The sequence below is a fragment of the Pongo abelii genome, chromosome 15 (assembly GCF_028885655.2).
Source record: "Pongo abelii isolate AG06213 chromosome 15, NHGRI_mPonAbe1-v2.0_pri, whole genome shotgun sequence".
In the NCBI taxonomy this organism is placed as follows: domain Eukaryota; kingdom Metazoa; phylum Chordata; class Mammalia; order Primates; family Hominidae; genus Pongo; species Pongo abelii.
In genome coordinates this window covers 66963949-66991112 of record NC_072000.2, presented here as the reverse complement: position 1 = coordinate 66991112, position 27164 = coordinate 66963949, and the positions used below count along the sequence as shown (strand labels likewise).

The 27164-nt window shown below is 34.5% G+C and overlaps 1 protein-coding gene across 1 annotated transcript in view; it reads left to right on the top strand.

Annotated features, from left to right (window-relative positions):
* Positions 1 to 27164, top strand: part of KCNH5 (potassium voltage-gated channel subfamily H member 5) — a 339516-nt gene that overhangs the window by 192504 nt on the left and 119848 nt on the right. The window contains exon 8 of the mRNA XM_024231784.3: positions 883 to 1082. Coding sequence (XP_024087552.1) covers positions 883 to 1082 — 200 coding nt within the window. The remainder of the gene's footprint in view (positions 1 to 882; positions 1083 to 27164) is intronic.

The window sequence follows — 27164 nt, the reverse complement described above, 5'->3', positions numbered from 1 at the left end:
CAGGGCAAGTTGCGGGTAGTGTGCTGTTGAAGATTGGAAGTTTGTTCAGTTTAGGCTGAACTCTAAATAAGCTTTTGTAGGATCCTGTCAGCATTAATAGCCTGACTAGGTCTGGAGAAAGAAGAGTTGGTGAATTATGGATTGAGGAGGAGGGAGCAGTTGGGGCTTTGAAATACCCTATACCACCCGTAGTCCCCTGTAGATGAATGACAGTTGTCAGTGGGCTAACTTTACATTTAATTAAAATGATGGAATAAAAAAAATCACTGGAATAATTACATGAATTTAATAACTGGAATTTCTCGGCATTGCCAAAGTTTTATTTTGGCTAAAAACTCCAAACCTCTTTATCTTCAGAACCTTCTAAACATGAAGCACATTAATTTGTCTCCACTCCCTAAATTTCTGATGTTCTGTCAAAAATATTTATAACCAGGGACATATTCCAAAAGCTGGAAGAAGCAGGCAATGAGAAAGAGCATATGTTTCTAAACTGGATCATCGATCCCTGAAAAACTTATATTGATTAGGCTTCATTTAGGAGGACAAAGTGGAGGATAACTTTAATCTACTAACAAATAGAATTTCTTAGGCAAAATTATAACTTTGGATCATCTGATTCTTCAGAAAATATTGTGATGACTCTTACGTTTTGTCATGTTGACTAGAGTCGTGCATGCTCATAAAGTCATGTTTCTCTTACTGCAGGTAACGTTTTCTGAGTGAATACCAAGTGTCAGGCAATCTTCTCAGAGTTCAACATGCATTTACCCCTACAAGTTTATAAGGATGTCTCTGTCAAATTATTCATTGATTTAGCAAATATTTGTATTTTTTTCACATGAGATATTTGTTTTATTTTTATCATTTCTTCTCTTTCAGCTCTTCTTTATGCAACTATTTTTGGAAATGTTACAACAATTTTCCAGCAAATGTATGCCAACACCAACCGATACCATGAGATGCTGAATAATGTACGGGACTTCCTAAAACTCTATCAGGTCCCAAAAGGCCTTAGTGAGCGAGTCATGGATTATATCGTCTCAACATGGTCCATGTCAAAAGGCATTGACACAGAAAAGGTATGGGTTAGTATTATTATTATTTAGTTTCTATTTTAGTAGGATCTTCAGGTGCATTAAGCTTTTCCACTCACGTATTGCTTGTATAATTGCTTCGTAACTGTTACTCTGTATTCGTAAGTGACATATCAGTCAATCAGTCATATTTATTGAGTGCTTAGAAGGTGCAAAGCACTGAACCATTAATCATCAATTAGTACCAGTCATCACATTCAATTTAGAAAATTCAGTTCATGAAAATAACTCATTATTCTATTTCCCTAAAACACTCTTATTACCTCTCACAGTAATTTGTTGCATTCCTCTAAAACTCAGAGTGCTGCCATTTTTCCTGCCGGAATTTATTCTTGATTTCTCCTCTGCCTTTTTTGCTCATTTAAAAATTAGAAAGAGACTTCCTGGCTATAAATTTAAAATGTGTGTGTCTTCTATGCTGTCCTCCACTTAAATTTCTCCCATCTCATATGTTTTATAAAGAACTTATAATTCTTTATTTTCCACTTTGCCTTACACACATGTATAAAATAGATATCTCCCTCTCCAATCATCTGATATCTCTAATCTCTTGCTTGCCTTTTCATGGAGCTAATTTTAATTTTTCTCATCTATCTCATATTTGGGGCAAAGAGCAACTCAAGATCCTCCTTAAAATAAATAAAACCGAATTTTAAAAAATCCTCTCTTCCTACACCCAGCTGATTCACATCAAATACAGAAGATGAAAAATAAAGCTTGTACACAGAGTTTTAGAGGAAACCAGTCTTGAGCTATTTTACTTTATAAGCATCAGTGGAGACTATTCTTTTTATGTACTGATTTTTGACATATGATAATTAAATGGCATAATACTTTCCTGGCCATTTCCCACAATTTTTTTTTTGTTCTTTTAACCTTGTGAGGTTGACTTATGGTTTTTCTTTAAGACCTGCTCAAAAAGCATCTTTCAATGTCAAAGGGAAAAAGCAAATGAGCAAAGTAGATGTTTAGTTAGGAGAATTTCATGAAGCAACATGTAAGTGGTTTTAAGCCAGGGCGGGTGTATTAGGAATAGATGGTTGAGTGGAGGTGTAGGGAATGGACAAGGAACGTAGGAGTTGAGGGAGAGAAGCCTTCAGAGGGAGTGCAGGTCAGATACCTGGGGGCAGCTATGCGGAGGAATTGTGAAAGGGGGTGAGGTTTACTCCTTTTTCAATACTTTACAAGATGCAGCATAAATTTTCCAGTTAAATGGCCCCTTGAAGTAGTACACATGAAAACAGAAGGGAGAAAGCAAACTACATTTCTATGGAATTTGATTAATATATATCTGAACCAATATATGGTTAGTAGAGAGAGTATCCAAAGAAGAAACAGAATCTTCCTTGGGGTGAAGGTGAGAGTAACAGAATTTAAGTTATCAAAAGCAGAGTGTCTGTTGAAGTCCATATTAAATGAAACAGATCAAGAGGCAACCACCGGCCTTGTCAGTCACTATCTAAGCAAGAAGCTTTCCTTTCCAGAAAATGCTATAGAGCCACATGGTAACTAATAAGAAATCAGTAAATGATGGAATAATGGCCTTTTACGTATTCGGAAGGAGTCTGAGCCAGGGCCTCTGGCACAAATCTAGTACATGGCAGAGTTTTGAGTCCTTGCTCTCTATATTCCTGAATACTGAGTTATTCATGAATGGAGCTGACTAGATTGTCTTCAAGCCTCCGCTTGAGGACATGCTTAACTGTCTGATTCATGATGGAGTTAGGGTCTGATGCACTGGCATGCAGTGCTCATGCCATGTAGCAGGGAAAAATTTCTGGGTACCTACCATGTACTGCCTTAAATAATATTTTGTTTACTTGTTCGTTTGCAGTTAAAGAAAGGTACTTTTGATTAGCAAAGTAGCCAAGGAAAATGGAGTAATAGAACAAATATGGGGAGACTAATACTAAAAGTGAAATAAAAATTTAACTTCAATGAAAAGATTTTTTAAGGGGATATTTTAAGATATCAAAATTGATTAGCATTTGGATAAGAAAAAATCATGGATGTGGCTTTTAATTGAGTGAGGAATCCTTAAAGTTGTTTTTGACATAGGAAAAGCATATTTAAATAATTGTGACAAATATGAAAGTTTCCTTGTTCACGTATGAAACATACTCTATGCCTGTATTGATTTATCCCAGTCTATTAAGAAAATCCCCACCCAGATGCACAAGTTCTAGGTTAACAGCACTGAAGGAAAGAGAAGGAAGGAAAGACATCTGCCAAATTCTGGGCTTAGAAAGGGAGTGTAGGGATTTCTAGTATTGTATCATCAAAGAGACTGAATTTAAAAATGATTCTTAGATTACGCACCATATGCTGTACTAAACAAGAGGAAAACAAAAACTGTCATTCAGCTCTCTGGTTTTGTAAAGAACCTGACAACTAGAGCAGAAGACTCCTATGCCTGTTAGGCATTCAGCTATTTAACAAATAAATTATATATTATATATATATAATATATAAAAATATTTAATTTTAAAATACAATAATAAAGATATAATATAGGGCCGGGCATGGTGGCTCACGCCTGTAATCCCAGCACTTTGGGAGGCCGAGGTGGGCGGATCATGAGGTCAGGAGATTGAGACCATCCCGGCTAACACTGTGAAATTCTGTCTCTACTAAAAATACAAAAAATTAGCCGGGCGTGCTGGTGGGCGCCTGTAGTCCCAGCTACTCGGGAGGCTGAGGCAGGAGAATGGTGTGAACCCGGGAGGCGGAGCTTGCAGTGAGCCGAGATCACGCCACTGCACTCCAGCCTGAGCGACAGAGCGAGACTCTGTCTCAAAAAAAAGATACAATACAATAATACAATACAATAATAAAGACTTGAAGCGTAGACAAAAGAATTAGTAATTAAAGAAAAGAGAGGGAATAGATATCTCAGAACTAGATTCTACTATAAATAAAAACTGAATATAAGTTAAAGAATGAATTGTAAAGGTGGAATTGACGTACTACTTAATATCATTATAAAATGAACTAAAAATCTAAGAAAATATTTATAAGGGTCTTCACTCATGACCTAACATAAATATCAGAAGAACTGTGAATTAAATGCAAAAAAACAAGAAACTGTAAACTATTAGAAGAAAATATGTGAATGTATTTAATTTATCTTTGTACATATTAAAGTAATGGAATATATAACAAGGTAACTGACAAATAGATTTTGCTAAAAAGTATAAAATCTTTCACACTAGAAAACTATGAAAATGAAAATGACATAAAGCATTTGCAACAAATTTTGCAAGTGAAAGGTTAATTACCTTAATATGTAAAGTGATTTATAAATTAATAAGAAGAATTAGAATACTTGGAGAGAAAAATGATCTGATGACATAGATAATTTATGGAAGACAGAATGCAAATTATGAATAAACATAAAAAAGGCTTATTTTCCCTTGGAACAAAGAGTTAAAACTTAAAAAAACAAACAAACAAAAAGACATAGAAACATTTTTAATATGGCAAATGGACAAAGATGATGCCCAATCTTAGCAAAGGTTGGTGACTGGCATTATTGTATAATTCTGGGAGGTGTGTAAATTGGTAGCACATTTCTTGAAAGCAATTTGAATAAGATAATATTTTAAATTTGGTGGTATTTTAGAGTTCAGTCCTTGTGCCTCGTCCCTTTTCTGTCTGTATTCCGTTCTTTCATGATATCCTGCAGTCTCCTTACTTTAAACCAACACCACCCAATGTTCATACTTCTCTTGGACTTGATTCCCTGAACTATAGACTCTCCCTTCCAACTGCCTACTCATGTCCAGTAAAGTTGTCCAAAACCAAACTTCCAATCATCTCCTAAAAACCTGTTTTACAGACATTTTTTCCCACTGAAATTAATGGAAACACTACCTTTCAGTTGCTTAAGACAAAATCTCCCACATTTAAACCTCTACTGAATCCTTTTGGCTCTACCTCCGATTCTCACCACCTTCATTGCTATCACCTGGTCCACGTCACCATCATGTCTTCCCTGGATTTTTCTAATACCAACTAACTGGCCGGTGCTTCCACCTTTGTCCCCTGTATAGTCTATTCTCAAAAGAGCAACGAGTGAGCACATATGGCTTTTGTAAAAAAACTTTCTATGTATGTGTGTGTGTATCTACCTATCTATTTATGTTTATATCAATCATCAATTATCTATCTATGCCATAGACTTTTGATTATGAGTTAAATTGATTAAACCTGTTAAAATACAAGTGTAGGAAAAATAAAATGAAAGGTTGATGACATAATATAAATTCCGTAATTGCAGTCACCATCTGAGAATTATGTATGTACTTTTGGATGTAGCTTTAATAAACAGTATCTGAATTTTAACAATTATCCAGTATTTAATGTTAGAGACCTCTATTAGACTTCCTGTTCCTCCATAAGCCAAATACATTTTATTACTTAATGTTTCTTATTTTATATTTTATTGATAATTTTTTTCAAATATTTTAAATAGAGGTGATCAAATTTAACTATGAATGTATACTTTAAAAGGAAATATAATATATGAAGCCAAATGTCTTTGTTTTAATGCTTCTCTTCTCTGGTTAGTTTTAAAATAGCTGTATATTTTTTCAATTGCTTGTACAAAGAAATTTAATGATTCATTGAAGCTAGTCAGAGAAAAAACCTTTGCCCCAATGACTGAGATTTCCTTGTATCATTTCCACATATTTAGTTTTATAGATTTTTGAATTCAGCTTTAACCCACAAGCAAGTTAATCACTGTGATTTAATTCTGTCTTAACCTGCCTTATGTGAATAATGCTTTCTCTAATATAATTGTGGCATTAAAATCTGTACTGACGTGGAGATTGCAGCATTTCTATCATGAAAGTTTGCTTTAGGCAATATTTTTTAATATAGAACAGTGCCTAGTTCAATTTTATTTAGTTGAAAATGTGTTATTGACTGCTCATTAGTACAGTTGCTATAGATTTTTTAAAAATTTAATAGCCAAATCCATCCTCTGGGCTTTGCTACTTGCTAATATTCTGTGTACATGAAGGAAGAAGAAATGGGTGGAATAAGGATTTAAAAGGGGAAGAGGAGATTATGGGAAAAAATAGAAAGGATGATGGTTAAAGCTCAAAAAATTCGACCCTGCAGTTTGAAATGACTTTGCTGGGAAATAATTCAAATGAAGTAAATGGCTGGGGACTTTATTTTCAGCTTTTTGGAACATGTGAAAAAATGTAAGACCTGTAAAACAATGTGTAGACCACGTATTTCCCATCATACTGGGTTTTTTTCAGCTTGTTTCATACAATGAAAGGTCTAAAGCCTTACCTTTTGTATCTGCCAATATCTTACTTTTTTCTCTAACATGTAGCTTGAAAAAAATCAGAAAAAGCTATTTGGTCTTCATTTTTGTTTCATATGTTTTATAATAAACATAAGGTATCAGTAGGAAGATGCTATTATATGAAATGTCCCAGCAGAATTACACAAAAAAATCAGGTGGGAGTATGCCTTTAGAATTTAAACAAATTGAAATTTTGAACGTTTTAAAATTTTTTATTATCTTTTAACCGAATCTATCAGAGAAGCACTCTGCTTTCAAATACAGTAGGCAATATATTTTTTTCTACAAGTTAATTTCCTTTTGACAGTTTAATTTTGTAGATTTTTTTTAATTTGGGAAATGATGTTTAAATATTTCATTGTATTACTAGATATGAAAAATGGATTCTATTTTCATACATGTCATCATTTTCTTGGTTCGATATTAAAATACTTCGAGAGGTTCCCATGATGATATATATCATAGTTGAAGCCAAGAACAAAGGCACTAGTCTTGTAAGAAAATTCCACCAACAATGTCCTGTACATAAAAGCCATGTAGGGGCCGGGCGCAGTGGCTCACGCCTGTAATCCCAGCACTTTGGGAGGCTGAGGCAGGCGGATCACGAGGTGAGGAGATCGAGACCATCCTGGCCAACATGGTGAAATCCCGTCTCTACTAAAAATACAAAAATTAGCCGGGCGTGGTGGTGCGTGCCTGTAGTCCCAGCTACTCAGGAGGCTGAGGCAGGAGAATTGCTTGAACCTGGGAGGAGGAGGCTACAGTGAGCTGAGATCACCTCACTGCACTCCAGCCTGGGCAACAGAGTGAGACCCTGTCAAAAAAAAAAAAAAAAAAAAAAAAAAAGAAAGCCATGTAAATATATCCATGTGAATATAATAAAATAAAACTGAATTGGTCTTAAGATGCACTAAAAGTAATCTAGCCTTTGAATCAAGAAAGATAATGATCATGCCAGTACAGCCCATTTTAATCAGATCATAGATTGTGTTCGGATATTGTGTTCAACTTCTGCTGGATATTTTAAAAGAAATGTCATCCTATAAAGCAGCACACTTACCAGAAGATAAGCATGATGGCACAAAGTTCTTGGAATTTTGTTATATGATGGGTAGTTAAAATAAATATGAATATTTAGTTTAGCCGAGAAAAGACTTGGGAGAGATATGACAGGTAACTTGAAGTATTTGCCATTTTTAAAAATGGAATGATCTGTTTCAGGAGGAAATTCACAGTCTGCCAGTAAAAGATTTAGGCACATATGTAGAACATAGTACTAAATGAACTTGCAGGTCCTGACAGTAAGATTATATGATTGTGTCTGAATGATTTGGAGTACTATTATATATTACATCTCATTTACAATTTATATGTATGTATTTAAGGGATTTTATATAAAAAGAATTATAATATAAAAATCTGTAATAATTCACTATTTTCCAACAACTTTTTATTAGGACAGCTAAGTACTGTAGTTTTACGTATGAAATGAAAGGGCTTTTCCAAGGTGATAGAACATATACTACCTTAAAAAATTAGGATTTAGAATGTCTAATAGAGGGGCTATGCCAGGCCAGTATGGTACAACTGTAGTAGTTTTCCCTGTGGTCTTTGAGTTACCTGCTTGTTGAGCAGGAGACGCTATTAAGAAACTATTATAAGAAACTGGCATATCATTACAAGAAACCATTCTTCAGCTTGCTATTTGAAAGCATTATGCAACAAATATATGAAAACTATAATTTTTCCATCAGTACCTAAACATAATTAGAGAACTTAACTATTGTTACATCTACATGTGTTTCTCAGTTGTTACCTACTGAAATATTACAAAGTAAGCATTCAGAATTATTATTGACATTTTTCTTTTCTGACTGACCTACACATATTATGTGAGAAAATAGACTTTATCTGAAACCTCAGTTTTTTCGTTTCGCGTATCAGAAGTTAAGTAAAATAACAGCCAGTGGCTTATTGAAAACATTACAAGCAGATGAAAACTTTAAGCAATACTTTTTGTAATAGTAATTTGGAACACTCAAACGCATATATTAGTTTTCATGGCTTTTAGCGTAGTTTAAGAGGGTTCCATTGCAAGCTTTACATTATTGTCAGCTAATATAATTACTAGTAAAATTTTCATGTGTCAAATCTTAGGCTGTGTTATTTGATTCAAACCTATCTTTGGGGATAATATTAAACACACTCTTTTCTTGTATCACGTTGAAATTTAGCATAATAGTGTGGGCTAATTTATATTTCATTTTCTCATCACTCTGATACTAGCTTCTGAGGAAGGACCAAAGGAATCATTTGATAGCCACAGTCCAGAAACGAGAAGGTAGGATTGTTTACAGAGGTCCATGGATAACTTGCTCAGTACCCTTCTTCATCTAGACCGTAAGGATCAGATTCCATACTTTTGTGTTCACATCTGTATTGGAGTTACCACCAGCCACATTTACTTAGTTGGCTGGGAGGTGAAAAATGCCCACATGGTGCTTGTGCAAGGTAGGCAATAATAAGAGGTAGCAGATAATTTAGTCTTTTGTGGTTATAATACATTTCATCCTTTACAGGTTATTAACTACGGCACTGTGTTATGCCTGGCACCATTTTAAATCTTAGTTTTTGCTTGGTATTCAGTGGGCACTGTTTTATTTAAGTATAGACGAAAATAGAACATCAATTGTGGAGTAATTTGGATGAATGACATATTTCTATATATATACACATTGAACAGAAATATACTTTAGACTTTGGGGAAAAATTAAATCATGAATACTTCCACATGCTGCAGATGGTGTTATATAGTATGAGTAGGTGTTTGTATCCAACCTATTATTTTGTTCTGAGCTGCCTTGATTGATCTGTTTTCAAACTCCCATTACTGTAAATCTGCAGTAATGGCTATTGATAACACTTATTTTTAAATGAGACCATAATGCTTCCGAGACTTTTTCAGTTTTTAAGGTAAAAGTAGAATTATGCAGATTTGAATTTTATAAACTGAACTTTTAAGAAACAATGTTTCAATTTCTTTGATTTCTGTTGTTATTATTATTTGACTGTGTTTGTTATTTTTCATTTCTCATCCAGCCCTTTGTAGCTTTCTCCTCTCCACCCACTCCCCCATCTCTTTCTTGATTTTTTTTAATGGTAATGACTAAAAGATGCCTGTCTTTTGGCTCAGGCTGAGTGCTTTTGATTTTGTATTCATTTATATCGTTTATATTCAGTACTCAAAATCCACTTTTAGTTCCTTTACTAGTAGTGCCAAATAACCATGGGCATCATTGTCTGGCACAGCAGAAGGCAGCAACAGGTTGTAGAAAAATATAGTGAATAGATTAAAATAAAAGGAAAAATTGTTATGTAAGAAAGAGATTCTGCGGGGTGCGGTGGCTCATGCCTGTAATCCTAGCACCTGGGGAGGTCAACGTGAGTGGATCATGAGGTCAGGAGATTGAGATCATCCTGGACAACATAGTGAAACCCTGTCTCTACTAAAAATACAAAAATTAGCTGGATGTGGTGGCGCGTACTTGTAATCCCAGCTACTTGGGAGGCCGAGACAGGAGAATCACTTGAACCCAGGAGGTGGAGTTTGCAGTGAGCCAAAATTGCACTACTGCACTCCAGCCTGGCTACAGAGTGAGACTCTGTCTCACAAAAAAAAAAAAAAAAAAAAAAAAAGAAAAAGAAAAAAGGAAAACAAAACAAAACAAAACAAAAAACAGAAAAGAAAAAGAAAAAAGAAAGAGATTCATCTGGTTCATTGCCAGCTGCCGGGGTTGCTGCTCCTTGTCCCCTCCTGGGCATGGGTCTGGAGTCAAGGAGAGGGCTGAGTGGCTGTGCAACCTGATGGCTTCCTCTCAGCTTTGCTTTTTATGGTTCTTGACTTCTTTCTTAAGACCTTCAGGAGGCATTTTCTTCTTTTCTCATGATAGCAACCTTCCTTATTTCTCTATACCTTATACTTCCTTGAGGAAGTCTTTATGTCCCTAGTTTATACTGGGACATCTCTGAGAGATGGCATATATAAATTTAAGAAAGATCTATATAATGGGAAAATTAAAAAATATGGACATAGCCATTTTTAAAATTTGCATTCATATCGAAGGAAGCTATGGTATTAAAGGGTTTTGTGGTCCTTGCTATAGAGTGATAAATAGAAATAAACATAATCCCTGCTCTTATGTTGTTCAGAGTCTGATGGGGGAGAAAAATCTTCAATAGTTACCCTGATAAATGTATGATTTTATATTGTGATGATGCTTGAAATACAATACAGGAAGCCATGTCAGATTTAAAAAAATTTAAGTTGTGAAGATGAGAGTCAAGGAAAGCAATAGAAAAAACAATAGAATTTGGACATGAAAGATTGTTAGAAGCTGAAACTTTTCACCTATTTTATAATAAAATTCAAATTACCTATGTGCTAATAGTCAAATAACTGGTCTGAAGGTGGAAAACAAATGAAAGGAGGGAATTCGAAGATCTGGTTAATCTATTAACTACTAGTAACTCATTAAAGAAATTAATAATATTAAATGGTCTGTGCTTTCCATGTAAATAATAGAATGATTTCCACTGAATAGTCATGATGGTTTAAAATATCACTCTAATACCAATAACAACACATAAATTGATCCAGGGACATATTGGTACCCAAATATGATTGAATTAATCATCGCGTATTTGTTTAGAATAATGCTAAAGAAATATGTGGGTCTGCTGCCTTTGAGGGCATTATCCACAAACTTAACTCATATGTATTGTGAAAGCACAGATGGCACAGGGGAGTCTGCAGGGCAAATATCAGAATATATTCAGATCAGAGTATAGCTTTACTCCCACTGCTACTTCTCTCAAGGATAAATAAATGTTAGAATATATTATTTATTATGAATAAGTGTTAATGTTTATATAACCATTTTGTTTTCAAAAGTGCTTGTTTAGTAGAATACATGACTGTTACATAAAATTAGAAAAAAGAGCTAGAAAAAGAAAATACGATGTCACTCAATGCTACGACTTACAGAAGTATATTGTGCCACATTTATCTGTATGATTTTGTCAACATCAATTTATGTTATAAGTATACAATATAATAACATTTGTAGTCTATTCTAGGTCTGTATTACATCATCCACCTATTATTGAATATTTAAGATGTCTGATGAGTACATTAAGATAAACACTGAGAATAAGGGGTGCCAAGTCCAAGGTTATGTACATTTTTTTGTTTTTATTATTTTTGTAGCTTATTTCTTCTAAAATATCAAATGAGCTACAACCAACATTAATTTACATAAGTCTTTTTTCAGAATAACATTGTCAGTACTAGGTATTAATTTTCTTTTAATCTTTGTGAATTTAGAAGGCCAATAATCTTAGCATGTTTAATGTTTAGTCTTTCCAACACATATATACTATAATTCCCATTTACTGATACAGACACTGGGCTGTAAGAGGTTAAATGACGTGCCTTAGATCACACATAGGGAAACTTGGATTTTGTACTATGTCTGCACTGTAAAGGCAATATTCTTAGTCACTCTGCTGCTTGTTGAATATCAGTATCTGGTAGACAAGTGTCTCCGTATCACACCTTAATTATGGCTCTTTTTAATGTGTTTATTCTTCTAAATAAACTTTCCTTATCCTTCCCACTCATCATCATCCTATACACCCCAGATAAATCCCATTAGCTTTTGACTGAAATTGTATTGTCCTAATCTCAGAGTTAAACCATTCAGCAGAGACCATCTGAAAACAAGTTCAGGTTGCTTAGATGAGGCATGATGGGCTCATGAGAAACAATTAGAGATCTTGGACCTAGATTATCTAATGCAGGGTTAGAGATTCCACTCCTAGAAACCAGCATGAAAACCAAAGGATTCCACAGTATGAGTATGAATCAGAGGTAGTGCAGTTGGAATATGATGAATAAAATACTGCACCAGCAGTGGGGATTCTTGTGTTCTAGTTAACATGTCTTCTAGTCTAGTTCCTGTATTGCAGCTGGATGACCAATCAGACTTAGTCTCAGAATATATATGCTTGATGATCTTTTCCAAGATTTTTAAGGTTGAAAATTAAATGCATGTTTTGAAAGAGTTAGTGAGAAATATTAGTGATTTTTGGTGCCAAGGAAGAAGTCAGAAGACATAATTTAAATCAGTAGTTTAATATTGTAACCCTTGTATCAAACTTCATCTTGATAATAAATGAGAAGTTAATGGGAAGCAGCCTGCCTAGGGAAAACCAGTCACTGTTAAATGAGAAACAACCCAGCCCAACTCCCAGTGTTACATCCAACTGTTTCAATTAAGATCCCTCTTGTCTAATAACACAATTTGAAATGTCAGTACATCCATAGAGACTTCACTTGTTTAATCTGGTAGTTATTATTTGGTTTCAGAGTGCCTGGTAAAGTAGTAAAATCAACTGTCACATAATTTTACAATGTTTTTACTGATTCATATAATTTGATAAATCACAGAAGACAGTATGATCAGAAGTGGTTCATTTATTCAGCCATTCTCAATACACTTTAGTGCTGTCCTTCCATATAACAGGGAAGCAAACAAAACTCCAAACCTCAAACTTCAAATCATTTTTACTATTAAGGATTAATGCTTCATCAACATTTAAGTTTTCTGTTAGAGAAATTTTGATTTAATTATGGCTTATTTACTATGTAATAAAATATTTTATGCATAGAGGAAAAAATGGAAAATTGTAAAAGGAGGTAAAATTCTTTTATGCTGAAAGCTGAGGCCTGACAGGAAGTTTAACCAAGAATTCACAAATATTTAGGTAGATATTGATGTATGTGTTGATATTTACTTTAAAGATATACTTCCCCATTTCAGTATTTAATAGTAAATGTCCATTAAGCCCCTGCTTACATTCAAGACATTGTTCCAGTCTCTGGAATGACAGTGGTGGATATGAGGCGGTTCCTGCCATGCAGGACTCACAGTCTAGTAGGACTGAACAAGTACATTTTTACTTTCTTTGACTTGCTGGCACTATTTTGTGGTTACACAAAGAGACACTTGGCCTTCTGATGTGGGCCACCTGGAAGAGTGCAGACCAAGAGTCAGAGGGTAAGGGAACACACATTTAGGGACTGTGCCCATCTCTAAGCACTTCTCAGTGTTATATATTTCTGAGTTCCTGTAATGATCACAAACATCCTATGTGGTAGGCGTTATAGTCTCCATTTAAACAATAAGGAGATTCTGAAAAATAAATAAATTATCCAAGATTATACACCTAATAAACAGTAGAGTCAAAGTTTGATTCTGATTTTTAGGATTCTGACTTCAAACTTTATGCCCTTTGCCCTGAATCACTCACCTGCTCCATGCCCTGTATGTTCCAGGCAGTACATCAGGCACTGGAGATGCACCTGTGACCAAGATAGGCATGGTCCTTGCCCTCATGAAACTTACAATCTAGTGGAGGAGACAGATAAAAATAATTGCATAAATAATTAATATTTTTTCAATTCCCTAATAAAAATTAAAATGCTTATGCAGTTGTTAGTATTTTAGGTGGAAGAGGAGATTCTTTTATCCTTTTAACTTTGGTTTTCTTTCTTAACATAGAGAAGGATGGCTCTTGCCTGCATTGAGAATGGTGAGTAAATACACTATCCCTAAACATACTGTGCTTTGGGATATATTGAAATCTCTGAATCCTTATGAATATGTTATAATTAGAGTGATCTTTACTACTTTGCAAGTACTCTGAAGCCAAATAACAGCTATGATTGTAATCTTTGTTTTTGTTTTTATTAATTGGTAAGGAATATGTAATTTTACTGAACTGAATTGGTATAGTCACAACCAGGAACAATGAAACTTGGAATTTTAGTGAGCTTATGCTGCCTGACTTGGGATGAATATCAGATTAATACTAGGGTTTTCTAACATTTAAAAAATGTTATTGTACTTTTCTGGTATTGGTCTTAGGAAAACCTGCTTTCATTTGTACAGGTACATTTCAAAAATATATACAAATTTTATTTTCTGAAATTCCTTAAGCATTTAAGTTCCCTTAAAAACTTATCACTTTAATGAATAGATTGCAGAGAATCATGGGATCTTAGTCAAGCCAAGAACCGCACAGTACTCCTGTAAGAAAACACCAAGTGAATATATTAATAATAGGCCTGGTGTCAAGCTTGTTATTTACATAGAACACATATATACAATAAAAAGGCCTGTTCTGTAATCTAAATTCGGCAGAATTCTAGAATATTCCTGATATTAAATTTATCTTTTTAAAAAAATTCTTGTAATGAAATCATCCTACAAATGTACAGAGGAAGAATTTCATTTATTTGGTTTTTTTTGAGGACAATCATAAAAAATTCAAATGTAGCAAAAGTAAAACAAAAACAAAACAAAACAAGTAAGCAAGCAAACAAAAACCCCTTCAGTCTAATTTTTGTTTCTTGTAACTTTATTTTTTAAGATATTTTATAGGAGATCAGAAGAGCTGGCAGAGAAACCCACATCTTAATGTTATGACCTTTACTTACTAAATAATAAAACATGTGAATGTTAGTGTCAAGGCATCAATTATGCCGTCAATATTTGAAGTAAAGTTTCAAATTGACTAAAGCTTACACTTCCATCTACAACTTTTAAAGAATCTTTTTAAAAGGCTATGCTATTACATATTTTTTCTTAAAGTATTCCTAAGAATATTATGTATTACATTAATTGGGTAATATTTTCATCATGGAGGAGCAATGAATTTCCTCATGAACTTAGATGTGTACTTGTTTAATCTCATAATTTTTTATCCTATAAGAGACAAAAGCAGTTGGGTCATTACAATTTTAAGAATGACCTCTTAAAATAATACACCAAATATAACTCTTCCTTATGTTTGTATTTGTAATGACTTTCACACAAAATTATAGGCTTCTCATAAAATGAAAATCAATGTAAAAAGAAGACAGTAAAACCCGCGTACATCAACATTTACACATACACATGTTGATAAATGGTTAAACACAATAGAGGTGTCCAGCCACCTGGAATGTCGTTGTTACTGAGCTTGATTGTATTGAGCTTTTGAGTCTTTTGGAAGCTGAATTAAAAAGTGAAATTCTTTAGTCTATTGAAAGAAATAAACACATTTGTCTAAAGATTTGTTTATTTTCTTATTATATTGAATTCAAAAAGAACTTTGTCATGTGAAGCTTTTTGTTTGCAAGCAGTAGAGTATATTGGTTAAGATGAGGGATCAGAAAACTTTTTCTCTAAAGGGCCAGATAGTAAATAGTTTAGCTTTTATGGGTTATATGGTCTTTGCCTCCACTACTCAACTTTGCCATAGAAGCATGAAAGGAGCCATAGACAGTATGTAAATAATTGAACATTGTTGTGTCCCAGTAAAACATTATTTGTGGATGTATCAATTTGAATTCCATTTATTCTCACATAACATTAAATATTATTTTTCTTTTGATTTTTGATAACTATTTAAAAACATAGAAACCATTATATACTCAGTGGCTGTACAAATACCAATGATGAGTCCAATTTGGCCTTCAGTTTGCTGACCTCCACTTAAGACTTTTTAGATCTCTAGTCCAATTGTCAGATTTCTATCCTATTTAAAAATTACAGTATCATCATCTCAGAACTCTTTATGTACCTTGCCTGCCTTGGTTTTCTTCATGAGGCTCATCAAAATCTGAAGTATGATACACAAGTTCACTTATATATTCTTTGTTAATTGTCCCTCTAGTACAATAAATAGTCCATGGGGGCGGGGAGTTTTGTATCTTTTGTTCACTGCTGAATAATTATTGCCTAGATTAGTGTTTGGTAAGTGGAATGTGTTCAATAAATATTTATTTTATCCGTGAATGTAATTCTGGAGTTCAGAAAGACACATAAATTTGGAGCCATTAATATATAAAAGGCCATGAATAGGTAGTTATGATCACTCAAAATGACATTCTAGCTAGGAAAAGGAAAAGAGCTTAAGATCAAGCTTTGAGATACTTGTACACTTAGATGTTAAGTAGATGAGAAAAGGCCAGAAAGGATACTCAGGAGTGACTGGTGATATTAGATGAAAAGCAAAATTGTTTGATTTTATAAAAGCCAAGAGAGAAAATAAAAAACTGCCTGCAGTCTTCTAAAGGATGGATAAAGTAAAATGTAAAAAAGTTCCATTTGGATTTTACAACATGGAGATTGCTGGTGGATTTGATACAGGCAGATTTGTTAGAGTAGTAGAGACAGATGCAACATTGGAGTGACGTAAGGAGTAACGTAAGGTAATTAAGACAGTGGGACTTGGTCAAAGGGATCATCAAACTGACATATGATAGTAGCACAAGATAGTGATTCTAAAAATAACCTCATACATACGTGAAGATTTTATATATGACAAAGACAGGCAAATGTAGATCTGTGGGGAAAGAAGGAAACATTTAATGAATGTTATTGGTATTAATATTTATCTGTATGGGCAATAACTAGTTTGATCTCTCCTTTACACCACATCAATCAATTCTGAACTTTAAGAATTAACTATTTAAAAAATGGCATTTTAAAATAAGAGTACAAAAAAAGATGGAACCCCAAAGGACTCCAAATAGCCAAAGCAATCTTGAGAAAAAAACAAAGCTAGAGGCATTACACTTACTGATTTCAAAATATTTTACAAACTAGAATAATTAAAACAGTATGGTCCTGGCATACAGACAAATGTACGGAACAGAATAGAAAGACCATCAATAAACCCATGCACATATGGTCAACTAATCGTTGACAAAAGCTTCAGTAATACATAGTGGGGAAAGGATAGCCTCTTAAATAAATGGTGTTGGGAAAGCTGGATATCCATATTCAAAATAATGAACTTAAACCCCTATATTATACATAAAAATCAACTCAAAATGGATTAAAGACTTAAACATAAGACCTGAAACTAAAACTACTAGAAGAAAACATATGAGAACATTTTCTTTATATTGGTTTTGACAGTGATGTGACACTAAAAGCAAAATCAACAAAACCAAAACTAGATAGTAAGGGGACCAAAAAAAACAGAGAATAAGTGGGACTACATCAAACTAAAAAACTTCTGTAGGACCAACGAAACAATTAACAGAATGAAAAAGCAACCTATATAATAAGAAAAAATACATATAAACTATAAATCAGATATGGAGTTAGTACCCAAAATTGATAAGAAACTCTATCAATTCAATAGCAAAAACCCACAAATAACCAAATTTAAAAATGGGCAAAGGACTTAAATAAACATTTCTCCTAAGAAAACATACAAATGGCTGACAGGTACATCAAGTATTTGAAAAGGTGCCCAACATCACTAATCATCAGGGAAATTTAAACCAAAACCACAATGAGATATTACCTGTCAACTGCCAGGATGCTGTTACCAAAAAATGAAAATATAACAAGTGTTGGCAAGGATATAGAGAAACTGGAATGCTTATATACTGTTGGTGGGAATGTAAAAATGATATAGCTGCTATGGAAAACAGTATGGAGTTTCTTCAAAAAATTAAAATATAGAACCACTATATGATCTAACAATCCCACTCCTGGGTATTTATCCAAAAGAATCAAACTCAAAATATCAGATGTTTGTATTTCCAAGATCATTTTAGTATTATTCATCATAGCCAAGATGTGGAAACAACTTAAATGCCCATGAATGGATAAGTGGGAAAAGAAAATCTGCTAAATACAAACAATGATATATTATTCATCTACAGAAAGAAGGAAATCTTACCATAGATGATCAAAAAGATAAACCTTGAGGACATTATGCTAAGTGAAATAAGCCAATCATTAAAGGACAAATACCGCATGATACCACTTATTTGAGGTATCTAAAATAGTCAAACACATAGAAACAGAGGAGGAAAATGGGGAGTTGGCTATTCAATGCATACAAGTTTCAGTTACACAAGATGATTAAGTTCTAGAGAACTGCGGTACAACATTATGCCTATAATTATTACTACTGTATTGTATAGCTAAAAAGTTTAATAGTAGGGTAAATTTCATGTTAAACATTCTTACTGTAATTTAAAAAAATAATATATAGAAGATTTTTATGATTATGTGTTTTAAATTGCTTTAATATGACACAAGTGGGCTAAATGGTAAATAAGTATTGATAAATGTAACTATTAAAGTTAGTAATTTAGGCCAAGTGTGGTGGCTCATGCCTGTAATCCCAGCACTTTGGGAGGCCAAGGTGGGAGGATTGTTTGAGCCAAGGAGTTTAAGACCACCCTGGGCGACATAGTGAGACTTTGTCTCTACAAAAAATAAGAAAAAAAAATTAGCCAGACATGGTGGCTCATGCCTGTAGCCTCAGCTACTCAGGAGGCTCAGGTGGGAGGATTTCTTGAGCCAGGGAGGTTGAGGCTGCAGGAAGCCATGATTATGCCACTGTACTTTACCCTGGATGACAGAGTGAGATTGTATCTCAAAAAATAAATAAATAATTTATGTTCATCAAAATACATTACAAGAAAAGTGAAAAAATAATCTACAAACTGGGAGAACGTATTGAAATATACAAAATCAGTAAAGCATGAGCATCCAGAATACATAAAGGATTCTTGAAAATCAGTAAGAAATATATGGATAACATAATAGAAACATAGACAAGAGATACAGACAGTTCTCAAATGCAGAAATATAAATGGTCAATGAACGTGTAAACAAGCTTAACTTCAGCAGTAGTAAGGGAAATACAACTAAAAAACCCAGTGCTTACCTCTGGATTTCCATAGGATAATTATGGTGGCTTAAATGTGCTCAGAAATCTTTTCTCTAAATCTACAGATTAAGAGGCGGAACAAATAAAGTCACTTTCATAGTGTAGCTACAGTTCAGATGAAAACAGAAAATACTGCAAATTTGATACATTAAACTGACCCTTGGGAAATACCTATCCAAACCAATAAAGTAGGCTTCCAGGCTCACACCAGAGCTGAGAGTCATGAGGAAATTACACAAAAGAGAGGAAAAGAAATGTTATGTTAGTTATGGAGGAGAACAAATAGCCACAAGGGTTCACTAGCAGAAAAAAGAATCCTGTCCTAAATGGAAAATACTAAGAACAGGACTGAGACCGGTGGATCAAGAGACATGCTACTGTGCAGTCAGATGGCTTAGAAAATGCATGGGATGAGAGGAAACAGTTTTGGGAAGGCCACACTTCTGGGGATAAGGAAAGCCTTGGAAAAGCAATGCTTTCCTTGGAAGCTTAGTGAGGAAGGGAAGGAAGGAAGGAAGGAAATGTTTTAGATAAAGAACCTAATGAACAGGATATCAGAAGTCAGATCCAAATAGCATTGTTTATTAAATAAACTGCACTTAACTGTAGTGACATAAGAGGATGCTCTTGAAAAAAAATCTGGTAATATACAGAAAAAATATCTTCCCATGCATCCTCCCTTGACCTAACTGTTCCTTTTCTGCCACACAGAGGATCACCAATTGATATGATTTGGCTGCATGTCCCCACCCAAATCTCATCTCGAATTTTAATACTCACATCTTAGGGAGGGATCTGCTGGGAGATGACTGGATCAGGGGGTGGTTTCCTCCATGCTGTTCTCTCATGATAGTGAGTGAGTTCCCACAAGATCCAATGGTTTAAAAGTGTGTGGCAGTTCCCCTCTTGCTCACTCACTCTCCTGCCACCATGTGAATAAGGTCCTTGCTTCACCTTCCCCTTTGCCATGATCGTATGTTTCCTGAGGCCTCCTCAGCATGCAGAACTGTGAGCAAATTAAACCTTTTTCTTCATAAATTACCCAGTCTTAGGTAGCTCTCTATAACAGTGTGAAAACAAACTAATACAGGAAACTGATACCAGAAGAGTGAGGTACTACTATAAAGATAACCTGCAACTATAGAAGTGACTTTGGAAGTGGGTAATGGGCAGAGGTTGGAATAGTTTGGAGGGCTCAGAAGAAGCCAGGAAGATATGGGAAAGTTGAGAACTTCCTAGAGACTTGTTGAATGGTTTTGACCAAAATGCTAACAGTGATATCGACAATGAAATCCAGGCTGAGGTGGTCTTAGATGGAGATGAGGAAATTATTGGGAACTGGAGTAAAGGTCACTTTTGCTATGATTTAGCAAAGAGACTGGTGGCATTTTGCCCCTGCCCTAGAGATGTATGGAACTTTGAACTTGAGAGAGATGATTTAGGGTATCTGGCAGAAGAAATTTCTAAGCAGCAAAGCATTCAAGACGTGACCTGGCTTTTTCTGAAAGTATACAGTAATATCCATTCATGAAGAGATAATCTGACATTGAAACTTATGTTTAAAAGTGAAGTAGAGCATAAAAGTTTAGAAAATTTGCAGCCTGACCATGTGGTAGAAAAGAAAAACCCATTTTCTGGAGGAAATTCAAGCCTTCAGGTGCATACATTTGCATAAGTAAAGAGAAACCGAATGTTAATAGCCAAGACAATGGGGAAAATGTCTTCAGGGAATTTCAGAGATCTTCAAGGCAGATCTCCCCATGACAGACCCGAAGGCCTAGGAGGGAAAACTGGTTTAGTGGTCCAGGCCCAGAGCTCTGCTGCTCTGTGCAGCCTCAGGACATGGTGCCCTGCATCCCAGATACTCCAACTCCAGCCATGGCTAAAAGGGGCCAAGGTACAGCCTGAGCCATTGCTTCAGAGGGTGCAAGCCCCAAGCGTTGGTGGCTTCTGTGTGGTATAGGGCCTGTGGGTGCACATAAGACAAGACTCGAACTTTGGGAGCCTCCCCCTAGATTTCAGAGGATATATGGAAATGCCTGGATGTCTAGGCAGAAGCCTGCTGCAGGGGTGGAGCCCTTACGAAGAACCTGTACTAGGGCAGTGCAGAGGTGAAATATGGGGTTGGAGCCCCAGAGAGTCTTCACTGGGGTACTTCCTCGTGAAGCTGTGAGAAGAGGGCCACTGTCCTCCAGACCCCAGAATGGTAGATCCATGGAGAGCTTGCACTGTGCCCCTGGAAAGGCCACAGACACTCAAGGCCACCCCATGAAAGCAGCTATGGGGGCTGTATCCTGCAAAGTGTCAGGTGCACAGCTACCCAAGGCCTTGGGAGCCCACCCTTTTCATCAGTATGCCTTGGATGTTAGACATGGGATCAAAGGAGATTATTTTTGAGCTTTAAGGTTTAATGGCTGCCCTACTGAATTTCAGACTTCAAAACAAAGTCTTGGAGCTCCTTTGTTTTAGCCAATTTCTCCATTTTTGGAATGGGAGCATTTACCCAATGCCTGTATCCTTATTGTATCTTGGCAGTAACTTGTTTTTGATTTTACAGGCTCATAGGCAGAAGGAACTTGCCTTGTCTAAGATGAGACTTTGGACTTGGGCTTTTGGGTTAATGCTGGAATGACTTTAGACTTTAGGGGACTGTTGGGAAGGTGTGATTTTGTTTTGAAATGTGAGAAGGACATGAGGTTTGGGAGGGGCCAGGGATGGAATCATATGCTTTGAGTCTGTATCCCCACCCAAATCTCATCTTAAATTGTAATCCCCCCATGTTATAGAGGGACCTCTAGGAGGTGATTTGATCATGGGGGAAGTTTCCTCCATGCTGTTATCTCATGACAGTGAGTGAGTTCGCACAAGATCTGATGGTTTAAAAGTGTTTGGCAGTTCCCTCCTTGCTTGCTTACTCGCCTGCCACCATGTGAAGAAGGTCCTTGCTTCCCCTTCCCTTTCTGCCATGATTGCAAGTTTCCTTAAGCCTTGCCAGTCATGTGTAACTGTGAGTCAATTAAACCTCATTTCTACATAAGTTACCCAGTCTCAGGTAGTTCTTTATAGCAGTGTGAAAATGGATTAATACAGCAACTATTGCTAGTTAAGAAAAATGTAAGCATAAATAGAAATAATTCACATAATAGTTCTAGAAAAGAAATCAGGTAATAAAAATCAGTCTTTTCAACCTGAAAGCCTATCTCCCACAAAGAGCTATAATGCAAAACACTAATATAATACACAGATTAAATTAAATATAGAAAAACAAGGAATTTAAAATATTAAAATACTTCATGAGTCAGAAATCCAAAAAAATCAGTATAGAAATAGAAATATAGGGGCTGATCAAGGTCAGAAGATAAATGAAAAAAAGAAGAAAAATAATCATATAAATGAAGACTGACTTCATTTATAAGGTGCCCACATTTTGTCTTATATTATGTAAGGGACATAAGAACAAATATAGAGGAGTAAATGAAGCAATTCAAAAAATTAATGGAACTAAAACATAAAAAGAGGTATGAAGGGTGCAAACATGTAATAGAGAAGATATGTGTAAAAATCCAATATGTGTATAATTGGTGCCCATCAAAAAATGAAATAAAACAGAACTAACTTCTAAACTATAATTCAGGAAAGCATCACTGAAACAAACAAACAAAAACCCAAAGCTACATATCTGGCCCACTGTATACCTGGGAAAATTGACCTGTTGTAATCAACTTCAAAGTATATTCTACAAGAACAATTTGATTTCAAAGTATCATAAAATCAGACAAAAAACCTGGTCACTTACAGAGTAAAATGATAAAGTTGACAACAGACTTCTTGATAGTAATATACACAACAAAACAACAATAGAGCAACATTTTTTAGATCCTCAAGAAAAATGTGTAAGTTAAGAATTTTATATTTAAGCAAGCTGTCCTTTATGAATAAAGTTTACAGAAAATGGAAAAATATTAATGATCTCAGGGAATATTGTATTCAGAGACTTACTTCGATGATTCTGTTATGATAGTGCTTTCAAATGTTAATACACATGAGAACTGCAAGCAGACTTTGTTAAAAATGGAGATCTATTAGTCTGGAGATGTGAGTGAAGAATATGTGTTTCTAACAAGCACCAAGGCAAGGTGATGCCAATGCTCCTGGTTCACAAACCATACTTTGGGTAGCAAAGTAAAAGAATGAAACAGCCGAGATATTATTGGGGAAACGTTGGTAGAGACTGTTGGTGAGCACTGAATATATTTGTTTGCAAATATAAACACCTGTCTTTAAATGCCTTTACACCTGTCTTCTTTGTTACATTTTTGTACCTTTTATACAATTTTTTATGTTTTAGTTGCATTAAGTTTTTTGAATCTTTTCATTTACTCTTCTATATTTATTCTTGTGCTCCTTACATAATAGAAGATATAGTGTGGGCACCTTGTAAGTTAGTCTTCATTTATAAGATTATTTTTCTTTTCTCCTTTCATGTATCTTTTGATCTTGATCACCCCCTGTATTTCTATTTCTATACTAATTTTTAAAAATTTCTGATTCATGAAGTCCTTTCATGTTTAAATTCCTTGAAAAATTTTTTATAAAATACAGAAAAAATAGTAAATAAAGTAAAATACATATGATGAAAGTAACTATAAATGCTCTGATAAAATAGATATAACAATATTACCAAAATAGGGAAAGAAAAGAGAGATAACCACATGAATACTAGAAGGAAAATCAACTTGATCTTACAGATATCATTAGTAAAGAAAAAAGATTAAGGGTTATATGTAGGTAAGTTTTAATACAAAAGTTTTAAATATCAAAAGAAATAAATTACAATATACATCTTTTAAAGTAAAAAACAGAACAAAAAACTATATTATAAAGATAGATATTTATATGCTAACATGTACTAAATATAAGATATAATAGAGCTGAGCCCAAACATACCAGTTATGCTTAACTCACCTATTAGAAGAAAAATATTTTTAGATTGGCTTACAAAGGAAAATCCTTGAAAATGCTGACACACACACACACACACGCACACATGCACACACACAAAATCTCAACAATAATAAAAGCTAAACATAAAGACATGGGTAAAGGTATACCAGGCAAGTGAAATAAATAAGGAAATTTGGCTAAATGCATTTGGCTACATAAAGAACATGATTCACAATGAAGCTATAGGAGTTAATATATATGTGACAAATAACATAGCTGTAATTTTATAAAATAGAAAATATAGATGAAAGAAGAGTTTAAGTAGTACAAAAATAATACGACACTTTAACACAGCATTTTCAGTCCACTTTAAGTCCATATAATACTTTAAGACATCACTTTCAGTCAAGTACACAAAAATAAGAATGGATGTAGGTAACTTAAACAATAAAGTCAGTAAGATAGAGCTTATTGATAGATACCTAAATTTGCACTCTGATAATATAGAATACAAGTTCCTTTCAAATAAATATGGAAATTTTAAACTGTATATTTGATCAAAACGATAACCTCAAAAATTTCAGTTAGGCAGAACAAATGAAAGCATGTTCTCTGATTATAGTAGAAAAAAGGGAAACAGGAAGGCAGGAGGGAGGAAATAAGGGAAGGAGCAAGAGAATGAAGGATAAAAGCAAGAGAGACAAAGTAAGAGAGAAAGAAAGAAAGGAACAAAGAAAGAGACAGAAAGAGAAAAGAAAGGAAGAATGAATGAATGAATGAAGAAAGAAAGAGAAACCTTTCCATCTGGAAATATATAGACTATATTTTAAAAAGCAATAATCTGACAAGTTCGATATGTTAATCACCTATGGATGTGTTTGTATTGCCTATTTTTTCTCTTGGTCCTGTCTTAGTTTGCATGTTAAATTTTTATTAGATGCTGAATATGAAAAAGTGATGTGACTCTTGATGATGCCACCTTTCTCCAGAGAGATTTTTCTTTGTCTTCTGGAAGGCAATTAGACTAGGTTTCGGTTAGTTTAATGTAGTAAGAGATTTCTCAAAAGAAGGCATACAAGTGGTCAAAAAAAATATGAAAAAATACTTCACATCCCTTATCATCAGAGAAATGCAAATCAAAACCACAATGATATACCATTTCACATCAGTCAGAATGGCTATAATTAAAAAGTCAAAAACAACAGATGCTGGCAAGGCTTCATAGAACAGGAAACACATATATACATATATGCACAGTAAGATTTCCATACTGTTGGTGGGAACGTAAATTAGTTCAACCACTGTAGAAAGGAGTTTGGAGATTTCTCAAAGGACTTAAAACAGAACTACCATTCCATCCAGCAATTTCAATTACCAGGTATATATGCAAAAGAAATCAAATCATTCTACTGAAAAGACACATACACCCATATGTTCACTGCAGTGCTATTCACAATAGCAAAGACATGGGATCAACCTAAGTGTCCATCAATGGTGGATTAGATAAAGAAAATGTGATACATATAAACCACGGGAAACTATACAGCCATAAAAAAACAATGAAATCGTGTCCTTTGCAGTAACATGAATGCAGCTGGAGGCATTATCCTAAGCGAATTAACACAGAAACAGAGATGCAAATACCACGTGTTCTCACTTATAAGTGGAAACAAAAGACTGGGTACTCATGGACATAAAGATGGCAACAATAGACGGGGGACTACTAGAGAAGAGAGGGAGGGAGAAGGACAGTGGTTGAAAAACTAACTATTGGATAGTATGCTCAGTACCTGGGTGACAAGATCATTCGTTTCCTGAACTTCAGCATCACACAATGTACCCAAGTAATAAAACAGCATGTGTACCCCTGAATGTAAAATAAAAGTAGAAAAGAATAAAGTAATAATCATAAAAAATAAATCTTCACAATTATGGACTTTTAAATTAAGCATGTTCTTTTTAAGGTGAAAAATGTTTCAATATACAGAACTTTTATTTCTAAAGTAAAAGAAAGAGTTTTTTGAAGTACTGAAGTATTCTATTTTGCATGTAATATTTCAGGAATCCCAGCTAAAACTTTGTTTACTAATGCTCCTCTTACCTTGTAGGCCCTGAACTCCAAACTTTGTATTTTCAGCACAGTAAGATTTCCATAAACTCTGCTTAGTTTTACCACGTTTTGACCTGTGGTGCTTAAGAATGAGTGAACGCCTTTAGGGGAAAAGTATTCAGACTCTTGCTCATGTCTCTGTGGTTTCTTTTTCTTCAAAATCTTGGGATCTCAAGAATTGGTTGTCTTGGTAGCCCTGAACTGCTGAAATTTTTGCTCAGCATCTGAAACTATGTCTGCATCACTTATAAATTAGTAAATATAGTCTAAAGGGAAAAAATGAAATAGAATTTTGGGCTCATCTTGGTGAATTTTGTTTTTCTCTTTGGGATTGGTTAAAGCCTGGAAGTTTTTCTGTATGTTTGATGTTTTCAGATTTTTTTTTAAGTTTTTTTCTTTGCTTTTTGTGTTTTATCAAGGTTTATAGTCGCTCTGCATAGAAAGATTGGTTTGCTGCAAGGCAGCTCATTAAGCTGAAAGAAAGCCAGCTTCTATTGTTTTTAAATAACAAATAAGAGGAAATAATGAGTAGATTTAGGGGAAGATTGAAGAAACGGGAAAATATATGAAATAGTGGTATTGACAAGCGGGGATGCATAAATGTCAGAGAAATATAATAATAATTCCAGATAATGATGAATGCCAATTTTAAGATTATACTCATCATTTTAAAGCAAAACGATTCAGCAGAATTATGTGATGTTATCTAGCCAAAAAGGAGTAAATCAGAGATGACATGATGGAGAAAGAATAATCTGAAGTGTTTATAATAATGACCAATAGGAATTTGTGCTGGCCTTTCAAAAAGTGAAGACAGGAGGGGTTAAATGGATAGTGTGGAAGTGTTGAGGATGGCCAGTGGTTTGGGGAACATAATTAAGTT